Source organism: Zingiber officinale, chromosome 11A, assembly GCF_018446385.1.
Source record: "Zingiber officinale cultivar Zhangliang chromosome 11A, Zo_v1.1, whole genome shotgun sequence".
Lineage (NCBI taxonomy): Eukaryota > Viridiplantae > Streptophyta > Magnoliopsida > Zingiberales > Zingiberaceae > Zingiber > Zingiber officinale.
The window spans coordinates 82,041,088-82,054,086 of record NC_056006.1 but is presented as its reverse complement, the minus strand read 5'-3'; the positions used below and the strand labels follow the sequence as shown (position 1 = coordinate 82,054,086).

At 38.9% G+C, this 12,999-nt stretch overlaps 1 protein-coding gene across 1 annotated transcript; it reads right to left on the bottom strand.

Moving 5' to 3' along the window:
- Positions 1 to 3,625: 3,625 nt before the first annotated feature.
- LOC122031786 (methylcrotonoyl-CoA carboxylase beta chain, mitochondrial-like) lies at positions 3,626 to 11,913 on the bottom strand. The gene is made up of 10 exons (XM_042590927.1): positions 11,584 to 11,913; positions 11,355 to 11,474; positions 9,405 to 9,839; positions 9,178 to 9,268; positions 8,655 to 8,890; positions 8,398 to 8,562; positions 6,198 to 6,272; positions 4,864 to 4,995; positions 4,266 to 4,322; positions 3,626 to 3,900 (listed from the first exon to the last, which is right to left on the bottom strand). Exons 1-10 carry the CDS (start codon positions 11,761 to 11,763, stop codon positions 3,697 to 3,699), a joined length of 1,695 nt encoding a protein of 564 aa, XP_042446861.1. The 5' UTR covers positions 11,764 to 11,913; the 3' UTR covers positions 3,626 to 3,696.
- Positions 11,914 to 12,999: the final 1,086 nt, after the last annotated feature.

Here is a 12,999-nt window from a genome sequence, read left to right as displayed (position 1 = left end):
CCTCGTAACCTACACCATACGACCTCCGAAAATTCTCAGAAAATTTCTAAAAATTTCAAAAAAATCTATTAAGGTTATTCCTCTATTTAACCTTATTATTTAATTAATATTTATTATCATATTTTACAGCGACGGTAGAAGTTTCAATCGTACGATCCGTATGTCGATCATGCCTCATGTCAGTAGCACTATCTCTCAAAAGGATGTCGAGAGATGCTACAGTGGTCCTGCTGCTTAGCTGAGCGGGGTAGCCGCTCGACCGAGACTCCACTCCATCCATGACCAGGTCCTGCTGCTTGGCTGAGCGGGGTAGCCGCTCGGTCGGGACTCCGTTGTACCCTTGGCCAGGTCCCGTACGACGTCCTACCACTCCGTATCGAGCGTCAGCTGTCTCGCGTATCATCCCGAGCTTGAGTGGGGGTCAGCTCGAACTCGTATCCTTCTGGTCGAGGCTTGACCGCCTGACCAACTATTGTGATTGTCCTCCATTCGACCCTTTGACATCCGGACGCTGACCGCCTTGACTTTGACCTCCACCCTGATAATTGATCTTGTGCCAGATAGACTTCCCTCCATCACTGCATCAATAGTCATACAATGCTTTTGGACCCACATAAGTTTATATGAATATGAAATAAGTAAAAATTTTAAATTCTCTCTGAGGTTTTTTTTTTTTTTTTTTGAGATCTTTAACAAGCCTAAATTTCACAAACAAGATTCACAAATTTCAATTTTACTAGTTTAGGTCAATATAACAAGTTTGGCCGCTCATGGAATAATTTTGATCAAAATTATTATTTTATTATTTTTATATTAATATAAAGGGTCTATTTTTTCACCGAATTCCTTAAAATCTAGGGTCGACCCTAGGTCGAATAATGGTTGAAGTTCTAAATCAAGTCGGTGAGAGTAAAGTCCTCTTTATCACTCGAGCTACCATGATCAACTATTCCAGTCGAGTCATCCAGTCAAACGGACCTATGGTCCGATCAGACAAATGAAACACTTAGTCTGATCGAACTCAGTGGCTAAATAGATAAGCCGAGTGAGGGATGAGTCCACAATAACACTCTATAAATCTGATCGGCTTGTCCTCATAAGTGATTGTCGATCGAGTCACAGGAGGAACTTGGTCGGCTTGACATGTAAACATATGGTGGACCCCTCATCCCAACGACCTCGTATTCCTTTTTGGCATCTTGCGCCACGGAGGACAGAAAATATTCTGCATGTAAGCTATACATTAGAAGCTTCCTCTCTGTCAAACATAGAAATTACGAGTCCATTTTGGAAAGTGTGTTAAAGCATCTTTTTGGTTTATCGTTTTTTGAAAATGCTGAGATTCGTACGTAGACAAATAGTAACATTATAAAAGGAAGTTCCCATCTACAAGCGGAGATATGCGATGCTATATAATTTTACACACTCATAACTACTGTTCATATATTCAACTCGATCACTAATTTGAACGTCGGATGACCTACAGCAGGAACTCGTCCCTAGCCAAGTTACTAACGTTCCTTTTGACACATAGGACCGCTCGGAGTCACTTTTTTACTAAATCAGAGTCTTCAAGCTATCAACATGAGCTATCTTCCCAACCAGCCATCTCTCTACTTTCGAACGAGATCATATATCATACATCAACAGATTTATAATAAACTTACATGGATCAATCACCTTTATAATTTATCGATTCTAAGGGTTCAAACTAACCAGGCAGGATCCTCTAGTCCGCACTAGAGGATGATTCACTACTTGTGATTGATGGACTATGATAGACCTCATCTGTTTAAATAATGAAATCCATTGAAATAGACCCATCTACGTACAAGAATCTGGCATACTGACTCCCTATCTACGTACAAGAATCTTTCATGATTTGCAAAGCATGTGCAGGAGGAGAAGTGGCTTACTAGTTGGGATGGCTTCTGGGAAAACGCGCAGTAATCAGTAACACTTTTTATATAAGGCCGCTTAACAGCTTCCGTTGCTGCACTAAAGAGAGAAGAATTAAGCATCAAACTTAAGTAGCGTCAAGCATATAACCGGCCGTCTCTCTTTCGCTCTCAAATAGTTTTCTATTCCATGCACCAGATGGCTTTCAAGATTAGGTATGTTTCAGTGATAATGACGATAATTTTTCTGTTAACTCGCTCCCCTGTTGAAGCAAGATTTCTGAAGACGGCGGAAGATGACACCAGACTAACGATCAATGGCGGAGTCTCAATGCAAGTAGAGAACTTTACTAGTAATAAAGCAACTGCTTTATTGCAAGGCAGCATTGCACCAGGCGAGGAACAAGGCGATAGTAATGGTATCGTAGTGGGCAATGAAGGTGTACGACCGACGAACCCAGGACACAGTCCCGGCGTGGGCCACTGACTCATTGATTTTTAGTTAGATCGTTTCATTCATGCATGGCAACGAGAGTTACTGCTCTTTCTAGATCATTATTTGATGGTAGATCTTTGCAGATAACTCAATTTGTGCGAATAGTCTGTGTCTTTGTTAATTAATAGTTTAGATTCAATTTAGCTTTCGTTTGCCTGTCGTTCTTCCATTGTGTCCTTTGAATCGCTTATATATATTGAAGAATGAATTCGATGAACATGTACAGACAAAGTCGAGCTTCAAAATAATCATGCAAATTAAATGGACAACAGATGAACCAATTTTGGAAAGAATGATTTCTCCTTGTTAACTAACACACCAGTTTCAATCTCTCCTAGCCTAGCATGAACTGCATCATCCTTATCTTCCTTAGTAATGCTTTTGAGTTCATCATTGTGGACTTCCTAGGGGACTCGATGAAGCTTTAACTGCATCGTTAGCTTTTCTTTGCTGTTCGAGTTCGGCCCTCCATTCTCTCAGTTCCTGTTCTACATCCAATTTTTCTTCCTGGACCTGGTCGGTATCTTGGCCTCATCAATCTGTGCAAGAGCAGCCGCTAGCTTAATGGGCTCTTTTGCTGAGAGTGAAGTATTGATCTGGTGGAAGGATCACCTTCGGCACATAGTCAAAGACCCTCATTTTCGCAGCTTGCTCACTCTACTGCAGAACTTTCAGTATTGCTGCTTATGCCAGCTTTTCTGATTCTTTGGCTGCTGCTTTTTCCTTCAAAGCTACCTGTAATTTGGTCCATGTGGTGTTTGCAGGGGATTCTGCTAGCTCCATTGATCCACTCCCTTGACCTTTTGTAGTAGTAGTTGTTGTGCCATTAGTGCAGCTGATCTAGCTCGATCTAGTTCACCAGTTCTGTTGCAACAACATGGGCACCACACCACCATCTTGTCTCTGGCTTCCTTTTCCTTTATCTGCACCATTTCAAGCTCTTGTTTTATCCTATCAAGTTCAGATTCTAGAGAAGAAACTACTATCAATACCACACTTACCCTCTGCTTTAATGTGGAAGTAGCTGGTTCCTCCAATCCTTCTGGAGATCGAGTTCCAAAGTTTGATGGTGGATAAAATTCTATCGATAAAACTGCTTTGAAATTCAAAGATGACACAGCAACACTGGAATATATAAATAACTACAAATTCTAAGGTGACCTTTTAATCCCAATCCCAATAAACTTCAAGGTCCAGAAGACATTTTAAGAATATCAAAATTCAAAACAAATAAATAAAACAGTTCATTTATTCCAAGACAAATGATGGTACATTTGGTCATTCATATAACATTATTTATGGTCACATTCGGAAGACACCATATTTGGTATCCTGAGGAACAGGCTTAGTTGAAGCAGAAAGACAGAGGCCAACGACCTTTCTAGTGTCAGAGGGGTCGATGATGCCATCATCCCACAGCCTTGCAGTGGAGAAATAGGGGCTTCCTTCTTTGTCATATGCCTCTACAACCTTGCTCTTAAATTTCTCCTCTTCTTCCTTGGTCCACTGCATTCAACAGGAAAAAGAGGGAAAAGAAAGAAAATTAAGAAAGAAAACTATGGATCACATAGTTGATTTACTTCAAAGAGAATTTCCTTAGGTTTTGTTTATTTGGGTTAAAAAAAAAGGAGTAGAGATATGGTTTTAAGGATATTGAACCAACTAAATGTAATTTGGGACAGAAGATAAAGCAGCATGCTGCCATATATATGGTAGGAGAGCATTTTGTGCACTATATAACCACCTGAATATGCATAGATGTTCATGTTCTATGAACAATAGAGCAAGCTAGACTTCCTACCTTCCCCTTTCCTTGCTCAGAAAATGCCTTCAACTTGTATATGATGCTGGAATAAAAAATTAACAATTACCTCAATTCCTTGTTTTTTCTTGTTGCTCCTCTCAATTTGGGCAAGAACACCAGCAGCCTGAGAAAGTAAACAACAACGAAAGTGTGATTGAACAAATATTTCCATAAAGTATATGAAAGGAATAGAAACGTGCACAATTTAATTTAATTTATGGGATAGAATAAGATAAGCCATTCTACATGGATTTAGTAGGAATAGTATAAAATCAATAAAAAATTTGTCCACCCAGTGCTAATATTGTGACAAAAGGCGAATACGCTCTCCCCCAGCGCCCCCGCCAACCCGTCTCAGGTCAACACGAAGGAGGTAAATCACGGGCAGCTACTATCCTTTGGAATAGTGACTAGCACATAAGGGAGGTATTTACCTCGGCTTTGCCGAGTTATACAAGAAATATTCCACTTAGTTCACTTGTGCTGCCTTGTCTACTTGATCTATCAAGTCCTCTCAGCTGGGCTGATCTAATTGTCCCACTCTTCTTACTTTTCGCCTGGTTCACTCGGTAGATACCCAGCTAAAATCTACCTAATTGGCGTCCCTATAACTATGGCCTATTCATTGAAGACTTAGGTATATAGGTAAAGGAGTTATCTGCTACCTGCATGCCACCCATCACAGATATCTTCGCAGTAGGCCATAGAAACAAGAAGTTGGGACTGTATGCTCGTCCACACATTCCATAATTCCCAGCACCAAAACTTCCACCAATAATTATTGTTATCTTAGGAACCTGCAAAAAAATTCCACAAGAAAAACTATTTGATCAGCAAAATTTGTCTTCCTTGTGAAGTATAAAATGGAAGAGAGTCATAATTCGGAAGCAAAACCATATATCTTGAAAACAATTGGAATAGCCCAGTCATATCAACGATTAGATTCTCTAGTCTTTATATAGCAGCTGCTTACCACTCAGTATAAGACAACCTGCTATAGATCATCAATAAATATCCTAAACAAGCATCGAACATACAAATAATTGATTCAGTTTGTGTTGGATAAGGCTAAAAGGAAAATTATAACACTTTTGATACAGTTCACCACATTTTATGGATTAGAGTATTGAGCAATTTAGAAATAAAAATATATTAAGTTGCTTGGACAAATTCAAAGATGATCAAAGATTTTATAGTTAGACAAGTCAAAAAGATTAGGATTGGAGCTATATAAGGTAGAGATTTCAATAACGATAATAGTATATCTAGTGTAGATTGAAGTATTGGGATAAGATCCATGTAGCAAATCCTAAGTGTTGGGGATTAACACGGTTTCTTCCTGGCAGACCAAGCATTAATGTAAGCCTTTCGTACAAGTATTGTTGAGGTACAATATAATATTCAACTATGGTTGACTCCTTGAATGGTGAGGGCATCATGTGGCTGGGAACAAGAGAAGCGAGTTTTTAACTACTTACACATCAAGAAAATAGAATGGACAATTCCTCATCCCATTTATAAATTGAGGCACATTAATTAACTTTTAAATGAACCAATATTAGAGTTGAAGGTACGAAGGATATAGCGAGACAACACATAATTCTACAATTAAAAAAGCAGCAAAAGATTTAAGAATTATTAGTAGTGAAATAGCTGCACACAGAGTTCAATGTACATCTTTGTTGTTATATTTTCATAGTTCAAATGCACAACATATGAAATTAGCCATCCAAAAAATGAGTATGTATCCTCAGACTCGCACTAAAGATCTAAATTTGTAAGGTACTGTTAACTAGTGCAACTTGAACACAAAAATGGTGAGTATTACAAGTAGGTTCAGTATCCAGGAAACATAAGTTCTAATCAGACAAAAGCAGATCACCACTCAAAAATTTGAGTGTATCCATCAAACTATCTATAGTGGTTGATATTTACAAACACAACCTTGTTAGGAAGAATATAGAATGTCCAATATAAAAGAAATGGAAATAGAAGAGACCTTTGCACAGGAAACAGCCATAACCATTTTGGCTCCAGCTTTAGCAATACCATTTGCCTCAGACTTTGATCCAACCTGCCCACCAGCACATATTAATGGTAAACATTATATAACATAGGATCCATTCATCCTATACGATTTTTTAAAAAGTAGAACTAGCAGCATGTTAGGTAAACAATTATTTTAAGATCTAAAATGTGTCCAGAAAGGATTAGAAAATAATCACATAATATATGTGCGAGTAACATGAGTTGCTGGCATCACACATAAAACTAGCAGGACAATGAAATATTCAGTTGGAACACAGTTTATTTACCAGCACATTCTTGATCACCACTCTTAATATGCAAGTGCCTAGAACATACTTGAAATGTACATGCGAACAGAATATGATATGGTTGATCATGATGGCATTTGCTGCACATTGACAAGGACCATGCTATGAAGGAAAGATATCTTTTTTTAGTGTTGCAAGCATTCAGGCTCCAATGCTAGAATAAAGCTCTCATCAGGTGATATGACATACAGCGCATAAGAATGTAGCTGATTGCAAAAGAAAGCAAACCAAGGATAGGAGTGCATTAATGATGGAGAATTTTGTTGCCTTTTAAACTCCACCTCTCTCTGCTTCCCTATGCCTATACAAATACACAGTCATAACCAAACAAAGGGGATGGTAATGAAAAATGATAATCCCAGTTAGTCTCATTGACTATCCCTGGGGTGACCGGCCCGGTCCCACAGAAGTTTCCCACCGGCCATCAGGATAAATCGGGAAGCGCACGCGGCGATCAACCCAGAAGCCCAGCATCTTTTGATTATGCCTCCCATTTGGAGGAAAATTCCTGCAAATACGCCGTAACTGGGGTTCGAACCGCAGGCGTCTGGTGACAACCTGGATGTCCTACCACGGCACCATGACACCGGGGACAAAGGGAATGGTAATGAGAGAGCTAAAGAGGGAGTCCAATTTAACCCAAAATAGAAAGGACTTCGGTAGGGACCTCTTGGTATTTGGAACTATAATTTGGAGATGTGGGATTAAGAGTTGGAGCTTCTTATACTCTCCTGGTCTCCCACACATGCACATCAGGTTCAACATAACCAGAGGGAAGGGATTGATTATGGCACCAAGTTAAAGCCCAGGAGAGACCAATCTATCCCAAAATGCCGAACCATTTAGGTGGAAAACCTCTTAGTAAGTAACCGTATTTTAAGAACCCTCACTTAGAGATTAAGAGGTGGAGTTTTATCCGATCCTCACTTCTTGCTTTTAACAACTGTTGGTTCAAAAGTCAATTTCTCAATGAGAAGTGATGTCTAGATTTTATTAGAATATTGTCTAAATACCTAGAGATGGATATATAGGTAACATTCACCAAATAAATAGCTTTTATGATAAATCTTGCATGTCTAGATACAACAAACAGTTTATTTTGATCACTCCACTAAGTGATGCATTCTACCATATCTTCCCATAATCAATCAAAATTGTTGCTTTGTTCTAGAAAATACTAAAAAAGGACAGTCCGATGCACGAAGCTCCAGCCATGCGGCGTCTCAGGGAAGCAGTAGGGATCCTCTGGTCCGCAAATTGCGGACCAGGGGATGGTCCACTGATGAGGACCTTTGATTTAGATGGACCCTATATTTAAGTAGGTGGGGTCCATCCAAATCAAAGGTCCTCATGTAGTGGATCATCCCCTGATCCACAATTTGCGGACCAGAGGATCTGCTCTCCCGGGGAAGGATTCATTGTACGCAGCCTTACCCTGCTTTTTGTAAAAGGTTGTTTCCAAGATTCGAACTTGTGACCTTTTGGTCACAAAGCAACAACTTTACCGTTGCGCCAAGGCTTCCCTTCTTTGTTCCAAAAAATACTCCTAAAGATTAATGATTAGACAAGTATGCCACATAAATGGAAAAAAATGACTAAAAAAACCAAAAAAAAAATGTAATTTTAATGTAGGGGAGCACGGGAGACGAAACTTGGGGAAAGGAATAGATAGATACTTTAATTGCCATTGCTAAGCATCAAATATGGCTTCATCCTATTACAAAATGAGAAAGTACAAGCAAAGTTTAAACTATTTCAGAACCATATACAATACTAGCATTCCAGCATGTGATTTGGAACATGCAGATGTTTAGTTGCTAAAGTAGCACAATATACAATGAGAAGAAAGATAGAAGGGCGTACCATAAATCCAGTGATATTCTGAAGAAATATCAAAGGAATACTACGCTGTGCACATAACTCAATAAAATGAGATCCTTTTAGAGCAGATTCAATAAACAATATGCCATTATTTCCGATTATTCCAACTGGTTGTCCATAGATTCTTGCAAAACCTGTCACAAGTGTCTAGAGTAAAACCTAGTTAATATTACTATATTCGCAGAACTACAAATGCAAAAGAAAATGTAATGAGAATCAAGTAGTTTTGAAGATCTTACTGTGCCATATAACTTCTTGAATTCTTCAAATTCGCTTCCATCAACAATGCGAGAAATCACAGATCTAATATCAAAGGGCTGCTTCTGATCAACAGGTGCTATCAATTGAAGTTCCTTCTCATCATATAATGGATCTTTATAAAAAGAAGAGATGTTTGGTGAACTATTTGCCCATCTCCCAGCCATGTGTAGGTTCCTAACTATATTTCTCCCAATTGTCAGGCCATGAATTTCATCTGCATCATGTTGCATTCATGAAGATCATCAGAAACTTAGAACAAATAGCTTTTAGCTTCATAAATCAAAATGAAAATAAATAAATAAATAAAAGGAGGAGAAAATGGAATCAAGAAATTGTTTAATGGAAGCTGAAATGTTAAGTGGGTGATTGATTGGTTAAGAAACAAAGGCAATAATCCCACAAGACAATTTCAAAGTGCATTCACAACAAAAATCATTCCAAAAAATTGGTCTAGCAGAGACAAATTGGTTGCAGTACCAAATTGATTAGGAAGTGGCCTACCTTCTGCAAAATGATCTGATACTCCTGATACCTTACAATGCATGGATGCACCTCCCAAATCCTCGGCAGACACCTCTTCACCTGTAGCAGCCTATGAAAATTGATCCTTCAGAATAACCTAGGGTTTTAAGGTGCGCTTAAAGTTCGATGAAAGTAGTTATTTTTACTAAATGGGATAAGACACAATTGGAACAAAATGCAGAACAAAAGGTTGAGGCAACGCAAACCTTCACAAGAGGAGGTCCAGCTAGAAATATTGTTCCATTCTCTTTGACAATGACACTTTCATCAGCCATTGCAGGTATATAAGCACCACCAGCAGTACAAGAACCTACAACCAGGGCAATCTGGGGTATGCCGTCAGCAGACATTTTGGCTTGGTTATAAAATATCCTACCAAAGTTGTCCCGGTCAGGAAAGACATCAGCTTGTCTTGGAAGATTAGCACCCCCACTGTCAACAATATATATGCATGGCAAATTACATTCAGCAGCAATTTCTTGCGCTCTTAGATGCTTCTTAACAGTAATGGGGTAGTATGTCCCGCCCTTAACAGTGGGATCATTTGCTACAAACATGCACAGCCGCCCATGCACAGGTCCTATTCCAGTAATAATTCCCCCTGAAGGTAATGCATCTTCATATAGGTCACATCCTGCAAGCTTCATGAACGCATTAAAAAAGTGAAAACTTAGGCAGACATATTTGAAAGAGGTAAAGAAACACATTAGTCTTCTAAATACCAGGTGTAAAATGTCAGTTCCTTTTCAACAAAAAAGGGAGCAAGATTGTTCTCAAAAACAAGGATAAGGAGAGGAGCCATTTAGGCATTTTATGTGCAAGTGGCAGCCTATCCAATACCTGTTATGGCAGATCCTCATGTATCTTTCAGTTCTTCTAGAATAGCTTCATTTAATTTACAGAATTAGTGTTCAGCAACTTTGGTCAGTTTCTGTATAGGGATTTCTCTTATATGGTGAGGTTAAACTTGCCTTTAATTGCCATGCTTCACATAATTTCAGATTGCTTGACAACCTTATGAGCAATAGAAGTTTTCCTATACTCGGAGTGGATGGATACAAGAACTTCTATTCTTAGATAACTTAATTGTACCCCTGAAAACTATAGGAAAAAGTGACCAAGCTGTAGAGGTTTATGTAAAAGGAATTTTTGATCTCCATATCATTTCATCTCCTACAGCAGAAGGTTTCTTTGCAGGAACAGTAAGAACAAACGAAACAATTGTCTTCTTGAATGGGTTAAAATAAGTACAACACCTAGAGGCTCCACATGTTTAGAATTACATAATGACGTTGGCATCTTCTGTTAACCTAAAATCAGAATGTTATCAATCTCAAACTTCTTTTCTACGGATTCAAACTCTCAACCAATCTAATTTAACAATTCTGATTGGTCTCTATTCAAGAAGATATAAAATAATGCCAGACAATTGGCACAAAAACAGGGATGTAAATGTGGTTCCTTTCTTTTGAACACAAGGATGTTCCTCTATGACTAAATCAATGGTTAACAGAAGATCATAAACCACATTGAAAATTCAAAAATAAGCTGGCAAACCTGAAAGGTCACAGTTGTATGTTTTTCAATTTTCGAAAGCCTAAAATGGATTGATTAACAGAGATAATTGTTGAAAGCAAATTGCAATTTGAAGGTATAAACTGTTTCTTGGATGGAATACATGGACATTAGCCATTCTTCTCATTTGATGGAGCTCTTGGAGTCATTGACTTGTAAGCACATAATATTGCTGCTTTGGGAAATTTGTAGTGGGATCTAAGCTCCAGCAAGGATTTTATTTGCTGGAAGTGGTGAAGCATTTCGCTGTGCAAGAAAGGATTGTTATCATGGTATCATGTTATGGTTAGGTAAATGCCTTATCGGTGAAATATGGAATAGTGTGACAACTGAACTAGCTTTTGCTCAGATACTGCTGGATGCAAAATTCAAATTTATTATTAGCATTGCATTCAGATCTCTATCACAAAAAGCATATTCATGCAAATTAGGCTAGCAACTTCAACGAGACCAACCCAGTCGCTACTTGTAAAAACATATCACGCCATGCCAGTTTTCCTTTACGAGGTATGCCTATAAATAAGTCGAGCATTACAAAAAAATCATGCCCTCTAAATTTAATCCAGATTCCACGACACTACCTGAGACAGCTCAAGAAACGAAGACCCAGGATCGATCATCCGGTCGATCCGCTCCCTGGGAAGCAGCTTATTCCGGTTCCTATTCCTCTCGACAGCTCGATGGCCTCCGCCGCCAAGGACCTGGCCGCGACATCAACGAAGCATTTAGCGAAGGCAAAAGGCCCCCAAATCCCTGGACATTATAGACAGAGGAAGTGAGATTGAGGGCGCGGCGCTGCGGGAAGAAAACCTTATGGATGTTGGATTTGAGTTGGGAGACGAGGTCCCGAACGGCCGCGGAGTTGCGAGAAAAGGCGTCGGTGTTTCGGTCGATGCCATCAGGCAGCACGGCGGAGCAGAAGGGCTGCGTCGCCTGGCAGTGGCGACGTGGGAGACCTCTCCACGATCGCTTAGCAACAGCTCTTAGCATGCCCTTCCTTCGATCGACCACCCCAAAATTTGGAAGTTTGGACGGACTGCGTTATCGATTGCGGCAGCAATCAAAGAAGGTTCATCCTCTTCCTTCCTTCCTTCCTCAATTACATAAAGACCCCTCTGTCAATTTGACTGTCTGTGATTTATCTCCGAACTAGGAACGGACTAAGTATTATCCAGATGATTGTACCATTCTAATATTTTTTTGGAGGAGATTAAAATAATTAAAGGGTTTTTAAGGCTTTGGATAAGTGAATGTGGGAAGTGTGGACTGGACGCTGACTCGGCTTGCGTGATCAAGATGAACAGGCCAAGTTTCGCCAATTTACCAATTTACCAAATTGTATACGTGAATTTCTTGATTAATTCCCGATGACGACATATCTTGAGAAAAACTTCCTGTTGATTTGAGCCTAGAAATGTTAATATGGCCTCCGTTGTAGCCCATGTAATTTTCTACGTTCAGAATGATTCATTTACACCAAAATATCAGCAAATTATCTTTAAATCTCCATACAAACTTAAACATTTACATTTAATCCCCATGTCAATATAAATTTATTTTTAATACCTAACCAAATCAATTTATTTATTTCAGCTCCCTAACATTAGTAAAATTACCATATTACCCTTGATTTAAAATACACAGCTATTCATGTCTCTCCCAACGTCCGACGCATAACTTCATGACTCTAAACCTCGGCGACACACTCCTCCTCCATGACTCCAAAACTCGACGATACACCCCGCATTCGTGACTCCAAACTATCCGCAACCCACTTCCCGACTTCATGTCTAAACCATCTCCATTGACATTCAAGGCAAAACTCAGAGAGGCGGTGGAACCCAATTAAACCATCTTAAACCCTTAAATCATCGGTAAGTAAAATTTGTGTGCCCTAGATTTCGACTAATTTGTTATTCCTCTGCGAAAAATTGAAGTTTTACTTTATGGGTGTTTTCGATTTTGTGAGGTTGAAGTTCAATGAAATTAGGTTTAGGTGTCTGCATTGTAATTTTATGAATAAGTTTGCATTGCATCTTTTTCAATTCAAGAATGTGAGATGTATAATTTTTGTAGTGATTATCAATCAACTGAGTAATGCACTCAATTTAAGTACTTTGATGCACAAAATATGTAGGGTTGTACTTTATGATATGAAATAGGTAAATTGTTATAATTAGTGGTGTTGTTTATTCTGCTGGTTAAATAAAATTGATTTTGATGTTT